The sequence below is a fragment of the Bombina bombina genome, chromosome 6, assembly GCF_027579735.1.
Source record: "Bombina bombina isolate aBomBom1 chromosome 6, aBomBom1.pri, whole genome shotgun sequence".
NCBI lineage: Eukaryota > Metazoa > Chordata > Amphibia > Anura > Bombinatoridae > Bombina > Bombina bombina.
Window position 1 is genome coordinate 300,877,874 of NC_069504.1, and position 19,641 is coordinate 300,897,514.

At 34.2% G+C, this 19,641-nt stretch overlaps 1 protein-coding gene across 1 annotated transcript in view; it reads left to right on the plus strand.

The window, feature by feature from the left end:
• The first annotated feature begins 228 nt into the window (after positions 1-228).
• KITLG (KIT ligand) overlaps positions 229-19,641 on the plus strand; it is an 82,417-nt gene continuing 63,004 nt past the window's right edge. Inside the window, exon 1 of the mRNA XM_053716924.1 lies at positions 229-457. Coding sequence (XP_053572899.1) covers positions 443-457 — 15 coding nt within the window. The 5' untranslated portion in view covers positions 229-442. The remainder of the gene's footprint in view (positions 458-19,641) is intronic.

Sequence of the window (19,641 nt, forward strand, 5' to 3'; positions counted from 1 at the left end):
CGAACACAAAGCAGAACAATTAATCAGTGAAGCTTATTAATCCATGTAAGACAACGTGTTATGTTCACACTCCAATAAATGCAGTGCCCCTATTTGCACCCATCCACTCTGCACTTGCTGATGTCTCTGTGCTGCTCACGTAAAGAGGATGCCTGGGATTTCAATGTGAAGCAGTCCGGGAAGGGAGGCAGGCGTGGCCACTCTGTAGCTGCAGGCGGAGGGAAGTCTATTAAAACTGCTGTGGCTTAGAGTGCACAATCCACAAGGCTGCCTGGGAGAGAGCACTTTGCAGGGAGATAACCAGTGAAGGGAGCAAAGTGATTCAGTGATCACCATTACAAGGAAACCCAATGCACGGATTAGCTCAAATATGCTGTGGCTCCAGAACAGCTAAAGGGATATTACACAGGTTACCTAAACCGGATTGCTTCATCTTTTCCTTATGAAGAAGGCAAAAGTAAGTACTGAAGATTTGGAAATATGCTTAACCAGCGCTGTGTGAAATCCCAGCACAGAATAGTGTGGGATTTATTTACATTGCCCAATCTGTCAATAATGTAGGGAAAATGTGGATATTGGATGTGGATTTGCTATGGATTGGAATCAATGGTACATATTTTTTTTCTGTTGACTTTACTGTGATAAACTACATTAGAAGTAAAAAAAAAAAAAAATCCAGTGGATTTGCTGTAACAAGTACATAGAGGGCAAAGGTTAGGCTAGAGAGTTTTATTACCTGCAAGTCAGGACAGTCAGGGCTGTACTGGTTCTAGCTCAAAGATTTATTCAGTTCTGGCTGCAACTGCAGCTGGATCTGTCAGGAATATGAGAGGCAAATGGGGCAGTAAAATCTGTATCTGAGCCTGGTCCCAACACCTGCACTGAGGTGTCCCAGCAGCTGTCACAGACCACTGTGTGGGGAGGTGCAGCCTGGTTAACAACCTGAGAAAGAAACAAACCTCGGGGATTAGTTTATTTCCAAGGAGGAACTGCCGTGCTGATGTTTGCATTTGCTATTGTTTTCTTAAAGGATCTATCGCTTCTACCCTGTTTCCATACTGGGGCTCTTGTTCCAGTAGACTACACTGTAAATCACGTATGCATTTTATATATATATATATATAACACACTGGCTGTGGCAGCATGTTTGTTCCCAGTCACAGTATGAGCACTCAGATTCCGAGTACAGATATGTATTGATTAAAATATTAATTTCCCTTGGGCTGTCTGTAGTTTCTTTTAGCTGACTTTTTAAAATTAGTTTCATGTTTATTTTCCATTATGGATAATTTACCTTGTGAGGTTTTCTTTGCGTTTGAGCTGTATACATTCCGAGTTACTGAGGCGTTGTATGCTGTGTAAACTTGTTAAAGTGTTATTATGGAATTTACTTAGGCTTGAATAAAGGCATTCCTGCAAGACAGATATAGATTGCTCAGTTTCATATATATACTCTGTGACGTGTACTTTATAATACAGGTTAATGTTTTGCTATTAAAATGCAATACTTTAAACTTCTAAAAATTCACTACCTGATTGAAATGTAAATCATTCCCCTGAAGTATGAAATAACTCACTTGTGCTATAAAAATATGCACATCTAATTATATCACTTATTTAACCTAAAGCAACATTAAACACCTTTTTAAAAGTAGGATTTGAAAACTCTGTAATATATCTGTGGGAAACATTTTGACATAATGGACTGTAGCAGAAACAGCATTGTGCACTTGTATCCTGCAGATGCATAATGGCGTGTGTTGTTCAGTGTGTTTATAAAATGAATGTAGGCTACAATGACTGCACTTGTCTCTTACTGTACTGAGCTTAAACTTTCTTACTTGATCAGTTGACTCCAACTAACATAATGCACATAAAGCATAGAGTATGTATGAGTTTGTATGGGTATATATATATATATATATATATATATATATATATATATATATATATATATATATATATATATATATATATATATTTATATATATATTTATATATGCACACAAAACATATGACATGTATGTGTGTATGTATATATGAGTTTGTATGCATATATATATATATATATATTCATGCTAAAAAAACATAGATTATGTATGTGTGTATGTTTATATGAATTTGCATGTGTGTGTGTATATATATATATATATATATATATATATATATATATATATATATATATATATATATATATATAAACAGCAGGCAGGCCAGCACTCACAGTTAACATTTCATCCACCCAGGGTGCTTCCAAAGTATTGTAACTTTGAAAATCCTGGTGAGTGCATCCCTTTTCTTCACTAATATATATATATATATATATATATATATATATATATTTATTTATATATATTTATATATATATATATATATATATATTATAGTCACTATGATTTACTAGTCAGAGGAGAAAAAGTTACAAGTTAGGACAAGGGTGCATTCTTATCTGTTGGTTAGGTGGTCAGAACTAGTGGAAATGAGTATTGCTGCATATATATGACTTTGAATAAAATATAACTGTAGCTTACTAGTCAGGGGAGAAAAAATAATAGTTTAGTTACATTAAATATCCTCTCAATGTTATACTCACTTATACTAAATTTCCAGCCATGTGTTCATATGTATGTGTGTGTGTGTGAGAGAGAGAGAGATGTCTGTCTACTTACGTATCTATCTAAAAGACATATACTCAGATACACTTATGTTTTATAAAATCCACAGGTAACAAGCCTATTTGTACTTGTCCATTTTATTAGTTAAGCAACTGTGTAATGTCTGAAACTATACGAGTTAAACTACTTTGAAGAAGGTCAGGATTAAAAGTTTTTAGTACCTTTAATTCTTATCAACATAGCGATGGCTTCCATCAAAGCTGGTATGTGTCAGAGGTGAGAGGTAAAATCTACCTCCGGCCGATAATGATCCAAAATATTCTCAATTCCACATCTGTTGGGTGACCTTATGTGCAAAATGAATTAAATAACATAGTCCAGCTTTGTAGGTGCCAAAGACATTAACAGTTATCAAAGCTCTTAAGTTGAATCCATATCCTTGTGGAAGATGCATGAGGTGTATTGGACAATTGCCAAAAGTCATAACCTTCTTTGACTTTTTAGTTATATTCAGAGCTGTCAATCATTTATTTTTCCAATTCAAAATAATTAACTTGGAAATATAGATGTGAAAATGTGAAAACAGAGTGACAGAATCCTGAAACATTCAAACGACTTTCATTTAACCAACAGATGTGTATATTAAAAATATATTTATTTACTTTTTTTAGAAATACTAGATTTTCATAGACATAAGCCACTTTTTTTTCTTCTTTAAAGCGGTTTATAAAACTTTATTAGTATATTTTGCTGGGAAAACTATCAAACACGTTTTTCTAGTTGTCAAAGCAGTTATAAATCTACATATTTCAATAATTAAGCAATAATTCTATGTTTTATCTCACGTAGCTTGATATTGTACAGGTTCTCATCATTTGTCAGATTTTGTTACCAAAATAGGGGTCATTTATAAGCTGTAAACTATAAGCACTTCATCTCCTAGAGAACTAAGAACTTTTTTCCATCAGCATGGTTTTAACTTTCTTGCAACTATCAAACTAAGTCTTACAAATGTGACCTTTGCCGGGCATAGATATTTGTTGAACATGCATTCTGTAACTAAAATGTTTAGTCTTACTGTCAAAATTTAGTACAGGTATTTTCTATATATTCTCCAAACATAGCAGAAGATTAGTCTGTTCTGTGCAAAACTCTTAAGCCTGTGGGACACAAGGAAACATAACTCTTCTCTAGTGGTTTACAGTAGGTTTGCGGTTGTTTAACTGCTAATGTTAAGAGAACAGAGTCCACTCATTTAATAGCATTTGAAAACTCATATTTTTTAACAACTAGCAAGAAACAAGCGATTGGTTATTCAAATTTTCATTCAAAGATTTGTGATGATTTGAAAAGCAATTCATCTTTTTTTTTATGATAACTTTGTCTTGAACATTTTAATAGTTTTCCAAAAACTAAAATAGTAAAGTGTAGGAAACTACCATAACGTCTTCATGTGTTCAGAACACTATATATCATAATTCAGGACTTGGCAACTCCTTGAAGGGGCCAGTCTAGGTTATCAATATTTTTACTTCAGTCGCTATAATTAAACAAGACATATTTACTGTAATTTACTGTCCTTTATAGACCTTCAGCCTTAAGGACACTAAAGTCAAAATAAATGTTCATAATTCAGATAGAGCAGAAGTTTTAAGACACTTTCCAATTTGCTGCCATAATCACATTTTGCAGTCTTTTTATATGCACACTTTCCACAGCACCAGCTCTACTGAGCATGGGCACAAGCTCACAGGGTATTGTAAACTAGTCTGTGATTGGCTTATATCTATCACATGATATGGGGGCCAGAAAATGGTAGAAAAAGTAAATTTGCCTGAAAAAAAACCTACTGCTTATTCGAAATTTAGAGTGTTATTGCATTGTCTTTTTATTATGAGCTTGTTAATTATGCAATTCTAGTGTATTGCTTTATTTAGAAATGTATTCTATTGTATTGTATGTATTCAATTGTACAATACCTGTGGTTATTGCAAAGCTCCAGCAAGACATTCATACTGTATCGCGGCACCACCCATTTCTGTTTCCTACACATTTGTCGGTACACATTTCCTGCTTGAAAAGAAATATGACTAAAAATAAGATCAAAGCACTGACCTAGTTCAGACATTATGTTGTAGAAGTGGAGGGCCACACTGAGGCCCCGCTGCCTTAGATTGGACAAGCCTATAGGTTGTGAGATTACATTATATGCTGTTTTGTACACACCTATGTATAGATTGCTCATCATTTTCAGCTTGGGTTTTGTCTATATTATAACTGTTACCAGTGTGATTTTGGACACCAACTAAGTATGCAACTTTGATTTGTTACTGTGTGTGCACTTGTGTATTCTGAACTTCTTTTAAAAATGTTATATTCTCTTTTTGCTATCCTAAAATCTCATGTGTAAAGGCTAAAGAGCCTACCCATGCAGTGCTTGGAAAGTTCTATAAAACATACGAGCAAGCTAGGAATCTGAGGAGCCAGGTATACATTTTTTATTGAAGACATAGACATGTTGTCTAGCCCTGGCCACTGACTTCAGGAATTTGTCAAGCCCCACCATATTTAATATAAATGATCAATGTTCAGTAAACAATACTGATGTATACTTCCAGATTCTCCTTCAGTGTGCTTAAAAAACTTGTATGATTCACATAGAGCATGTCATTTTAATACACTTTTAAATTCACTTCTATTTTCAAATGTGCTTAGTTCTCTTAGTATCCCTTGTTGAAAAAGAATATGCACATATCCTACACTAGTGTAAACTAGTTGATGATTGGTGCCTGCACACATTTGTTTCTTGTGATTGGCTAAATAGATCTATTCAGCTAGCTGCCAGTAGTGCAATGCTGTTCCTTCAGCAAAGGATAACAAGATAATAAAGCAAATTTGATAAAAGAAGTAAATTAGAAAGTTGTTTAAAATTGTGCTATCCAAATCATAAAAGAAAATTGTGGGGTTTCCTGTTCCTTTAACCTAAAAACTACTTAAAATAATAAATGTGAAATAGTGTACATTATTTGCTAATTACCCTTTCCTTTTTAAACACTTGCATTCGTCAAGTACTCCTTGAACTATTCATTCTTTGGGCGTATTGCATGTTTTGCATATCAAGCTTGCAGGAGAGCGTTGTGTTTGAAGGTTCTTCATTGCCTGCCAGGAAATTGTAATTAGCAGTTTCTTATCAAAATTAAATATACTTTGAACTTAAAGGGATAGGAAAGTGAAAATTAAACTTGCATGATTCACATAGAACATGTAATTTTAAGACACTTTTAAATTCACTACTATTTTCAAATGTGCTTCGTTCTCTTAGTATCCCTTGTTAAAAAAATGAATACACACATATCATACACTAGTGGGAGCTGCTGCTAATTGGTGCCTGCACACATTTGTCTCTTGTGATTGGCTAACTAGATGTGTTCATCTAGCTGCCAGTAGTGCAATGCTGTCCCTTCAGCAATGGATAATAAGAGAATGAAGCAAATTTGATAATAGAAGTAAATTGCAAATTTGTTTAAAATTGTATGTTCTATCTGAATCCTAAAATAAAATTTTGTGGTTTACTATCCCTTTAAACAATAATGTTTTTATTTCATTCATTATTTCATTGTGCAGCAACATCTTAAAGTCTGATAATTGTGAATAAAAGATCATAGTATTTCCTTATTCAGAAGAAGCAATAAAGAAGCAATAAAGATAAGGGAAGGTGAATGGATGAAAACTTGAGTAAGAGAGAAGTTAGATAACAAAAAGGGCAGGGGTCGAGGATGTCTACTGTCTCTTAAAAATGTTTCTTTGTATTCCGTCTTAAATTGTTTAAATATGAGTGAGGTGAAGGGGGGTAGAGAAGGAGAAAGAGAGGGATGAGAGTCGAGAGGAAGAAAAAAGGGGGTTCCATTTTTCCCCCTTTTTTTCAGGGTTCCATTATTAAGGGGAACATTTTCCAACAGGTCCTCCACTGCCCCATGGGAATTTTACATGTACCCACAGTCTGACCCTGCAAAATGCTATACAATGGTTGGTTGGTTGGTCGGTGCAGAAGCTCATTTATATCTGTCCCTAACTGGCCTCCAGATACTTTTCAGTGGTTTTGTAAATGTAATGCAAAACAATGCAAATTTTGCTAACATATAAGTTTATTTTTGCATGCAGATATTTTGCAGTTCAGTGCTTAAATAACCAATAAACACAGTAAAATAGCATAATAAAAAAATGTATAATAAAAATACAATGCAAATTTCAAAGTTAGTTAAAATGTTTCTTCCCATTGCATCATGTGACAATCAACAGCCAAGACCAAAATATACATATATTCTGTGAATTCTTGCACATGCTCAGTAGAAGCTGGTGCCTCAGAAAGTGAGTATATAAAAAGATTGTGCACGTTTAGATAATGGAAGTGAATTGGAAAATTGTTTAAAATTGTGTGCTCTATCTTAATCATAAACATTTAATTTTGACTTTAGTGTCCCTTTAATAGAAGATATATATTATAAATAAACAAACATGTCCTTTCAGTAGAAAACATTACTATAATAAAGCATGATCAGTACATATTGCATATAAAATACCAGACTATAGTGTCTGTGCAATTTTAATAATTCTACCCGATAGTTGCCAAATATTTTTTTTTTTAGTATATGCAAATGATTGTAGTTACTAGAAACTAGTATAGTTTATAGTGACACAAGGTCTAAAGCTATCACAACTTCCTTAATCTACAAAGCAGTTTACAAAATAATCTTTATAATTATAGGATATATTAAACATTCCAGTTACTGTGTGTGGGCTGTACATATTATGTTAAATTAGTCAGTATAAGAATTGATTCAATATGTATTTTAAAGTGGTCAAATTAGATTTGCTTCAGTGCTACGGGACGTTCTGGTAATTGTTAGTATTACACTTGATAGTAAATTCAAGGAATGTTATTAATTTAAATGTGACTTTAAAGTGATTTCCCTTGTGTTACATGGACAAGCAGACCTTAAAAGGAAAGTGTGATAAACAGCAAGCAATGGTATTTTAGCTCACTGGTTTTCCCATTAGCTTTTTATAGGTCTAAAGCAGGGGGGTATGGGTATGGTAATAAAATATTTCTCAGTATAAGATGTTATTGACAGCAATGCGTTTGATAGTTTGACAGATATTTAAGTATTTTCCATTGTTTTTTGTGATTCTGTTTTTTTTTCTCTTCTTAAAACTGGAATAACCCTTTAAATGTATTTTTGTTTTGTTTTTACAAAAAAATAAATAAATAAGTCTCTGTTCTTATTTTTGTGGGTGTGTTACTATCCATCTATAGAACTCTGTGGCTTTTTCCTTCAGCTAATAAGCTTCTTGCTTTGCCCTTTCCAGCTTTAAAAGGACGTGGATGCATTTCCGTTTTGTATAGAACTATTTTTGTAATATACATTTATTAGCAAAAAATGCTTCTAATAAAAGATAGAGCTGTTTCAAAAGTGTATTTAAGTATGCACCATGCACCAGCATTTTAAACATACTACTTGTTCTGAGAGCCTAACGTGCTTGTACCATCTGGTAATGACTCCATTTGTTAATTGCTGACATGACACAAGCCCCACTGGTGCTCTGAGCAGCTGGAGTATTTGAAATGCTGGTGGACTGGGAATATCTAGCTGTGCTTCACATGCACGTGCAGAGAAAACTGTTAACAGTACACTAAAACACTGATAACTTTTCTAGATGCATTTTTGTCTACATATATATTGCAAATATGTTTCTATTCAAATATGTAATTCGCCTGTGTGCGTTTAAATTATTATCAATAATATCAATAGATGTTACACCCAAAAAAAAACCTTTGCAAAAATGTGCACAGTCTTTTTATATGTGCACTTTCTGAGGCATCACATCCTACTGAGAATGTGCAGGAGTTTACAGTATATATGTATATGTCTTTTGTGATTGGCTGGTGGCTGTCACGTGATATGGGGGAGAAAATGGAACTCATTTTAAATTCTTATTTGAAAATTAGACTGTTATTGCATTGTATCTGTGTTATGCATTTATTGCTTGTGCAGTTCTACTGTATTTAAAGAGATTTTAAGAAGGCAAAGAAAAGGTGTAAATACACTTTATTTACTAAATTGCAGAATCAAAGTTTAGGAGTGTGGGCTTTAAAGGAACAGTGAAATTGTAAAAACTGTAAGAACTGTAAAAATGTCTATCATGTATAAGAAAGGGCACTGTTTATTTATAAAAGGAAGACTTGAATTCTCACTGGCTTATAAGCAAAACCCTCACTTTATTATTGGTGGGCAACAACATTTCACCTATGTTTAAAACCAAAGCTTGTATTTTTCTCGTTGTGCAGGAGAATCCATTCAAAAAATGTACATGTAACCTTAATCGTTTTTAATGGTAAACAGAAGGAATGTTTGTTTTAAAAGTAAAATAACTTAATTCAACACTGCAGCCATATTTAATTGCAGCTCTTTCTTTTTTATAACATTTTATGTCTACTTTGTATCCATTTCTTGCCATTTCTTATTCTGATGTTAGACTCTATCTATCTTGCACACTGACATGCATTTTCTGTTATCTTTAAAAAGAAAACCAACAACCACCAATTACTAGCTAGCTAGCTCTCAGCATTGCATTGATAATCCTGGGCCTACCTAGGTACGCTTTTCAACAAAGGATACACACAGAGTACAGTTAATAAAATAAGTAAACTGAAAATGCTCTTAAAATGGCATGCTCTATCCGAGTCATAAATGTTTAATTTGGACTTTCACATTCCTTTAATGCATGCGCCCGGTGCCGTGCTTGGAGCCTAAGCAGGAATTGATTGGTGCATATCACTTGTGCACTAGTTTGTCTATCAATCTATCATACTATAGACTTTTATGTCCTGTTAAATTAGACAATAATAAATTGGTTTTGGGTAAAGCCTACAGGCATTTTAGGCAGCCAGTGTTGTGATTTCTATGAATTTACTCCCCCTAGAGGATGAAATGTCAACTGTTTGAACTTTTTTTTTATAGCCATCATAAAGTTTTCAGGTAGATCAAATAAGTAATATAAACATAAAGCAAATGTCAGAATATATGACTGACAGGTTTCACAAACATAAGAGTTTGATTTAAAGGGACAGTCTACACCAGAATTTTTATTGTTTTAAAAGATAGATAATCCCTTTATTACCCATTTCCCAGTTTTGCATAACCAACACAGTTATAATAATATACTTTTAACCTCTGTGATTATCTTGTATCTAAGCCTCTGCAAACTGCCCCTTTTTCAGTTCTTTTGACAGACTTGCAGTCTAGCCAAACAGTGCCTGCTCACAGATTACTTCACGTGCACGAGCACAGTGTTATCTATATGAAATATGTGAACTAACACCCTCTAGTGGTGAAAATCTGTTAAAATGCAATCTGAAAGAGGTGGGCTTCAAGGTCTAAGAAATTAGCATATGAACCTCCTAGGTTAAGCTTTCAACTAAGAATACCAAGAGAACAAAGCAAAATTGGTGATAAAAGTAAATTGGAAAATTGTTTAAAATTACATGCTCTATCTGAATCATTAAAGTTTATTTTGGCCTAGACTGTCCCTTTAATCTTTACAGGCCTCAACAGCACAGTGAATAATAGAACTTCCAACTAAAATTAAAGTTGGGCAAAATATTTGATCTAATTTAAATAATTAAAAATGTGTGCATTTTTTTCAACTACATTTCAAAATCATTGTTGGATAACTGAGAAATATCTACTTTATTTGTAATTAACATGATTAAATAATTAATTCAATTTGGAAAAATATATTTGGTCAGCTATTGGAAGTGCAATCTCAAATTAGAGAATTCAGAGTTTTACAAGTTTATTGTTTGGTAGGGACATACATCTACTTGCACAAAAACAAATTTTTTTTTTTTTTTCAGCTCAGGGATATCAGTTAAAATAAACAACAATAAAACTAATAGATTTTAGTATACAGTACTTTCTATAGATGCAAAAGTAAAAAATGCATTTAATATCCCTGATGATATAAAACTTACAAGTTGTATATTTCTATTTCTACAAAGTATCTTTTTTCAGTGAATTTCGTTATAACATTTGCGTTTGACATTTGTAAACATTTTCCTATGCTCAAAACAAAATATATTGTTTTGTTTACAGAAAGGGTATTACTCAACCAAATGAGCATGTGAAACTGATATGTTTGAGTCCTGCAATTCTCATAGTGCAGTGTCCACAATGAAATTCAGTTAAGGATTTTTTTTTGCATGCGTAATTGAATATTGGTGAGAATATCATTTACACTCTGTTCTTAGAAACTAATTTTGATTTAATTAAAGTGACAGTATATACACCAATTTTCATATAACTTCATGTAATAGAGACTACTATAAAAAAGAATATGCACAGATATTGATCTAAAAATCCAGTAAACAACCTTTTAAAAACTTACTTAGAAGCTCCCAGTTTTGCACTGTTGATGAGGATTGGCTGGGACACCCAGTGAAAGGGGCTGAGAAAGCTGGAAGAGGAGACACCCCCCCCCCCCCTCACCTGCATATGAAAAGACAGATTACTCAAACAGGAGCAGCAGGAGTCTGTAGACCTGAGTCTACATCTGATATTTTGGGGCTTGGTTAGGAGTCTGAAAATCAGCACAATGTTATTAAACAATAAGCAAAACTATACATTTTTACAAAAACACTCCCAGATGGGCTATTTAAATGGATCATCTACAAAACATTTATGCAAAGAAACATCTAGTGTAAAATGTTCATTTAACCCTTTGAGTGCTAAGCACTTTCCCACCTGGGTGCTAAGGTTTTCTTAAAGGGTTTTTTATTTAATATTTAATATTTTTTAAAATATTTTTTTTAACTTTTTTTTTTATTTATTTCCCCAAGACTTACACCGTTGGAAAGGTTAGGCGATTACCTTTCCAACGGTGGGTCTTGGGGGTCTGTAGCTGCTTAGATGCCTGAGATACAGGCTTCTAAGCAGCATGCCCCCTGCTCCTATATTTAACATTGTTAATGTTAAATAAAGTTGCACGGTGACGTCATCACGTTTATTGCGCGTGACGTCACCACGCAAAACAGAAGCCCCAGCGATGCCTTTCATTATGCAGCACCGATCGCCGGGGTAGGAGCGGGTGGGAGCCCCCAGATCTCCCTCAAGGTGGGAGAGTGCTAGCGACGGCTCTGAGCCGTCATTAGCACCAGAGTGAGAAACTCTGTGACGGCTCAGAGCCGTCATTAGCACTCAAGGGGTTAAAGGGACATGAAACCCATTTTTTATTCTTTCATGATTCAGATAGATCATGTCATTTTAAATAACTTTCCGATTTATTTCTGTTGTCTAATTTGTTACATTCTCTTTGTATTCTTTGTTGAAAATTATACCTAGGTAGGCTCAGAAGCTGCTGATTGGTGGCTGCACATATATACTCTTGTTATTGGCTTTCAGCTAGCTCCCAGTAGTACATTGCTGCTCCTTCAACAAAGCATACCAAGAAAATGAAGCAATTTAGATAATAAAAGTATTTTGAAAAATGTATGATCTATTAGGATGATGAAAGAAATAAAAATTGGGTTTGGGGTAGATTGCAGCATCCACTGCTTGTTCTATCTACCCCATAGCATGATTTCTTCTGTAGGTGAAGATTTTCTATTGGAGGAGAAACTTTTTATAATTGTAATTATTTCAGTGTGTAGGCACCACACACTTTTATTTTCTTCCTCACTCACTGTGTTGTCTCATTCTTAGTACCCTCTACACTTGTACAAACTGGATATAGCTGGCTGAAATTGGCTACAAAACAACATACTTCAGAATATATAGAGTTGCATTAGAGATATAAAAATGTGTAACATATATAAGCTATAAAAGCAACAGTCATTACTTTTAGAATGTAATATAAAAGGTTTGATTATTTCTAATAAACAACTTTACATACAGGTATACCTCACTTTACAGCGATTCGCTAATACAGCGCTTTGTGGAGCTGAAGTTCAACCTCCAAGAAACAGTGCTATAATCATTGTGAGATTTCTAGAAAAGTGACTGGCACCATTTTGTTATGCTTAGTTCACTCTGTTTATAACATTGCAGTGCAATCTGTGTCTCAGTGCTATAGTCTGGCAAATTTTACTACAGTAATTGTCACAATTTTACAGGTACAGTATTTATTGAATACTAATTGAATACTTGCTGTGCTAATGTTAAACTAAACATAGCACTATTGCACCCCTAATTTATGTTAGTTCAGTCATGTTTTCAGGTTTTTAAACACTGAAAAGAAAGCTAAAACTGCCTTGTTTCACTTTAAGGTGGTTTTCACTTTACAGCGGGGCTCCGGTCCCTAACCCGCTGTATGAGCAGGGTTTACCTGTATATGTAATCATTTTTTTATTTTCTCCCCTCACTGTAATTTAAAAGGACAGTCTACTCCAGAATTTTTATTGTTTAAAAAAAATAGATAATCCTTTTATTACCCATTCCCTACTTTTGCATAACCAACACGGTTATATTAATGTACTTTTTACCTCTGTGATTACCTTGTATCTAAGCCTCTGCAGACTTTCCCCTTTTTCAGTTCTTTTGACAGACATGCAGTTTAGCCAATTAGTGCTGGCTCCTGGGTAACTCCACAGAGGTAAGCACAATGTCATCTATATGGCACACATGAACTAACACCCTCTAGTTGTGAAAAAAACATCAAAATGCATTCAGATAAGAGGTGGCCTTAAAGGGCTTAGAAATTAGCATATGAGCCTACCTAAGTTTAGCTTTCAACTGAGAAAACCAAGACAACAAAGCAAATTTGATGATAAAAGTAAATTGGAAAATTGTTTTAAATTATATGCCTTATCTGAATCATGAAAGTTTAATTCTGACTAGACTGTCCCTTTAATTAAAAAATTGTGGACTTTCCAAGTCCTGTTAAAAGTAAAACGGCACACTCAGCCACTAAATACAGTTGAACTGACTGACAAATACACAATAAAAAGACAATACAATGTCACTTACTTTGAATTTGAAAGGAGCAGTAGTTTTTTTTCTGACAAATTTCAAATCCAATTTCCCTCCCCGTGTATCATATGACAGCCGTCAACCAATCACAAAATGTATATATGTATATACTGTGCAGTTTTGCACATGCTCAGTAGCTGAAGCCTCAGAAAGTGTGCATATAAAATGAATAATGGAAGTATGTTAGAAAGTTTTTTTTAAAGTGCATGCTTTATCTGAATTATACAACTTAAATTGTGACTTTAGTTTCCCTTTAACACTGATATATTCCAAATACTCAGTTTTTGCGCACTCTAGTTACCATTTTAGAACAGTCCCAAAGTGGACTTCAACTGAGAAGAAAATATATTACTGCTGGAGGCTCCCATTGCTTTATAGACACTAAAACATTACACTTGTTTTCAAAATTTACACTACAAATAAAATTAAAAAATACATCTTCATATTATGCGGCTAATCTTCTTTGAATAGCATTTATTTACTGTTTAATCCCTTTAATTGGATATTGGAGTGCAAAAATGAAATGTTTGCGTGCAAGTAATGTGCTCCATTGACTTCTATAGGGGAATACACTAACATGATCTTGATTTTCGAAGTTAGGCTTTGTGCACGCATTGGGTTAGCAGGCGAGCGAAAACTTTTTACTTTCAACGTAATACACGCTCTAACTGACGTGCGCAAAAACCTTACTTCTAGCAGAGTAAGCACACGAGCGGGAGCGTTAAATACTGCTCCACTTGTAATCTGGCCCATTGTAGATAAACTTTATCTAGTTTGCTGGCTACTCTGAGCCACTGATATTTTACTACCTAATATTTATATAATCTCTGTGTTAAAGTCTTATTATTTTAAACTCTTTGCCTCAATGAATTAGTACTTTGCTAAATTAATTGTTAACAGAAATAACCTTCTGTATCCTTACCAATAAAATAGAATTTTGAGTACCGTAATTATACTGTTGTAGGAATTAACTAAGTATATCTGTTATTTGAGATTTTCATTTATCTTTTAAAGTGTTAAATAAACTCTTAAAAAATGTATATATCATTTCTGTATTTGTTTTTTAGTTTATTATACAGTGATATACGGTATTCAGTGATAAAGTGCAGTTGCAGCCTTGGAACATGATTTGAAGTGGGTGTATGTTTGTTGTCATTAGTGAGTAAAATGTTTACCATGTGGGTGCATTTATATCATTTGCAAAAAAAGGGAAACTAAATCTGTAAAAGCAATTGAACTGTTTTTATTGCAGTAAATTGAGTGTTAAGCTCCCAAAGGATTAAATCTGTGAATAGTAAATAAGTGTTGGTTTGCAGGACCCTTAAAAAGTACGTTGGAAAATGTATCCCACTGGTGAAACAATGACATTAATGGCAGTTGTGACTAGTTCCAGCTGACTTCAATTAAATAGACAGCTCTGTCTTGGCTCATTTCATGTTACAAATCTGGTATCTTATGTGATCATTAGCCGTCTAGGGAATAAATATAAGAATGGAAGTAATTTTAGCTAAGGTTTCCTTTGGGTTGTAAATAGTAAAAAATATAATAAAGTATTATGTAACATTGCCACAGCAAAAGAGGTGAACTGTTCTTTGTAAAATAACAAGGTATCATGGGTTTATAGCTTGTGATCAGCTTCTTAATTTCATTGTGTTGCATTGTGAAATAAATACCTGCAGTCTGCAGTGACTTTAGAAACATGAATTGTAGAGGAACCTCTTTCTATTTGTCAGATCTGAAGAAGTAACAGACATCTACACTGACATTAAAGGGGCAGTCTACCATAGAATTGTTATTGTTTTAAAAGATAGATAATCCCTTTATTACCCATTCCCCAGTTTTGCATAACCAACACAGTTATATTAATATACTTTTTACCTCTGTGATTACCTTGTATCTAGGAACCTTCTTCCAGTCCCCTGATCACATGACTGTGACTGTTTATTATCTATTGTCTTAAATTTAGCATTGTTTTGTGCTAAATCTTAAATAACCCCCTGTGCCTGAACACAGTGTTATCTATATAGCCCACGTGTATTTTCTGTCTCTTTGTGTTGAAAAGAGATTTAAATAACATGTGATAAGAGGCAGCCCTCGAAGGCTTAGAAATTAGCATATGAGCCTACCTATGTTTAGTTTAAACTAAGAATACCAAGAGAAAAAAACAAATTTGATGATAAAAATAAATTGGAAAGTTGATTAAAATTAAAAGTCCTATCTGAATAATGAAAGTTTAATTTATACTAGACTGTCCCTTTAAATTAGATTAAATAAACTGAATTTTAAAAAAGAAAGACAACTATAGTGCAGTGGAAATAGGGAAAACTGTCAAATGTGTCAGTTTGGTAGAAGAACGCTAAATGTGGGAGTACTGAGATGAAAGTGATAGTAGCCAGAGTTTTTGAGTTACAAAAGGGGTTGACAAATTTATTTAAAATTTAGGAGCCAGACAGAATATTGTGAAAAAAGACGCATACTTTTAGGAGCCAAAAAAGGGTGTTTATCTATGTAGAATAATAGAAAAACTTCAGAAGCAATTGTAATTATAGGACCTTAGATCCTGGTATTTGTAAATCTTGAGTTGTAACATATACACTGTAAATTTAACATTAATGGAAAATACCACACTTTAAATAACCTCACAATGTTTTGATCCTTGATTAGTGCTAAGTAGGTCTGAATGATATCTATACTCATGTACACCAGTGCTAAGATAGAGCTTTTAGTTACAAAATAGTGATTGTGTAACAATAGACTGTTTTATAAGTATGAAGAATGAAGGATCATCATCTGTATATAGACTTTTATGAAACACTTCTGGAAAATGAATGTAGTGTTTACTCGAAGACATAATATTGTAAAATACTTTGTCAATCAGAGTGCATTAAACCACTTGTGCAAGGGCCACCTACACACACATGGGCGCTGATTGGTAAGTACACTACAGTGCATCGAGCATACTTATCAACTAGCAACTCTGTTAGTGCAACTATTGGCACAGCATATAAGCACATGGTTCCAATCTTGGCATTAAAAAGTTAAAGTAGTCCTTTTTAATGCTACTTTTGTATCACTTTGTACCTACCAAGGCATTTCATGGACATGAATTTCCAAATGAAACTTTCATGGTTCAGACAAATCATGCAATTTTGAGAGATCTTTTGATTTATAAAAATGACTTTGTTTCTTGCTATTTTTTGTTAAAGGGACATGATACCCAAACGTTGAAGCACTTGAAAGTGATTTAGCATATGGGCATTATGTCCCTTTAAAAGCATATGAACGTAGGCTCAGGAGCAGCGAACTACTGAGAGCTAGCTGGTGGTTGGTGGCTACGCACATATTCCTCTTGTAATTTTGTGTTCATCTAGCTAGTAGTGCATTTCGAGTTGGCTTTGCAGGGGTTAAACACATTGTTATATGCAAGCAGGAGTTCAATAATAAAATGATAAGCATTAGAGAATTTGTTTGCACTTTTATGTCCTATTCATTTTGTGTATGAAATCTCCTCCCAGGTTTTCCCCAAGCCTCTACTTTCCAGGCTAGACTAGTCCCCTGTGTACATATAAATCCAAGGTTTTGTTGGTTTCAAAGGGACTTAACAATTCAATAGCATGACGGTCTAATGCTTCAGTGCACTTTATTATTCCATGCATGCTTTTATGCCAATGTGTTTGACCCCTGCACATAAATCCCTCCCCTGCTAGTCCTAGGACATAACTAGTCATTGGCTCACTGGTTGTGTTGTGCCCATAAGCAGCAAAGCACATTGCTTTCATAGCTTACATTAATTGTGTGATCTAAAAATAGAAAACAGAAAGAGAGCACCTCATGGTGCAGTATTGACGATCATATGGAACAGTAGAACAAAGAGTGAACAGGTACTCACAAGTGTAGAGGCACCTTTAACGAAAAAAGGTGCAAACAGGCAGGCTGACTTTTAACAGCTGTCAGCTCGCTGGATCATCAATCTTGGTGTGGGCTGTGGAGGAATGTGAGAGGCGTCTGCAGCGAACGATTCGCTTAGGCCGACAAATGGTATGTGACCTCCGGTGTCTTTTGCGGCTTCCAGTGCTCGTTACCAGCTCAAACTTCAAAGACAGCTTATACTCATGGATCCTTAAGTTGCGGTTTAAGTCTTAAGTTTTGCAGCACGTTTCTCGGCCGTAATACTGTGGCCATTTCCTCAGGCAAGTTCCTGCCCTAAGGAAACGGCCACAGTATTACAGCCGAGAAACGCGTTGTAAAACTTATTAAAATTCTTTTATACTTAGACATACCACGGATGTGTGTTTTTTTTAGCCTTTAACTGATCTACAAAGTGTTCACCAAATTTTTGCAATAAACCCGCAACTTAAGGATCCATGAGAATAAGCTGTCTTTGAAGTTTGAGTTAGTAATGAGCACTGGAAGCTGCAAAAGACACTGGAGGTCACACACCATTTGTCCGCCTAAGCGAATCATTCGCTGCAGATGCCTTTCACATTCCTCCGCAGCCCACACAGAGATCGAGGATCCAGCGAGCTGACTGTTTGCACCTTTTTAATTAAAGGTGCCTCTACACTTGTTAGTACCTGTTCACTATTTGTTCTACTGTGCAATAATGCACCATGAGGCACTCTCTTTCTGTTTTCTATTTTTAGATCATACTGACACACTATCGGTTTAACCCTTTAAGGACACAGCTTTCAGTTTGCTCAATTGTTTTATGACGGAAAAATTCCGTCATATGTCCTTAAGAGGTTAAAGAGGAGCTGCCTACCTTCAACCATATACTTTTTTCTTTAATTAATTTGCATATATTAGATTTATATATTGTGGTTTATATACAGCTGTATTATACACTGTGCAGTTGATTCACACACTGTGTTTTGTCTTATGCATTTTGCAATTATATAGCGGTTTTTAAGACACTACCAATATTTGATATATTTATTGACAATATTCGATACATATATTATCTCTTAAGAGATTGCTCTTAGAATATTTAACAATTTATAGATATTTGCCATCTAGGATTTAAGCGCCTCCTATTTTTTGATTATTTTATAATAATTTACTCTACATTAATTGTGTGTTTAACCCCACATTGCAGCTCCTAAGCAAGACATAGCCATTAGCCAGTTAGCACCAGCAAACACAACCATCAATCACTGGCTGTTTCCCACTCCAGCTGTAATGTGTTGAGGCTCATTCAAAGTACTTTATGTATGTGTTAACCCCAAATGAGAGCATTTTTTTCTACTTTATAAATATATATTTTTATTTTAATATGTATAACGCCTGTTTACCAAAAGTCTTCTTAACAGCAGCTGATTTCTGAGTGACACATTAGTTATGTTTGCCATAACATTTTATAGTTTCACATGGCTGATGTACAATAGAATTTGACAAATCCTTTAAGTTATAGAACCATTATTTAAATGTTATTTCAGACTCCAAAACTAAATTTCGGATAATTCTACATTTGTTTATATACAAATGTTCCTAAAAAATGTGTCTGGTTTCTCAATGTTCTTGCTGGCTTCTTAATTTGATATACATTTGTTAGTCCCTGCTAAATACTACCATTGTTACCGTAGCACTCATATGTTTAGTGTTATGTATGCAAACAGAGCATGCAGGCATGGATTAAAGGGACAGTCTAGTCAAAATTAAACTGCCATGATTCTTATAGGGCATACAATTTTTAAAAACTCTCCAATTTCTTTTTATCGTCACATTTGTTTTGTACTCTTGTTATTCTTTGTTGAAAGCTAAACCTAGGTAGGCTCATTATGCTAATTTCTAAGCCCTTAAAGACTGCCACTTATCTCAGTGCATTTTGACATTTTTTCACAGCTAGACGGCACTTGTTCATTTGTCCCATATAGATAACATTGTCCTAACTTCTATGGAGTTACTTAGTAGCCAGCACTGGTTGGCCAAAATGCAAAGGAACAAAGCTAAGGGGCAGTCTGCAGAGTCTTAGATACAAGATAATCACAGAGGTAAAATGTATA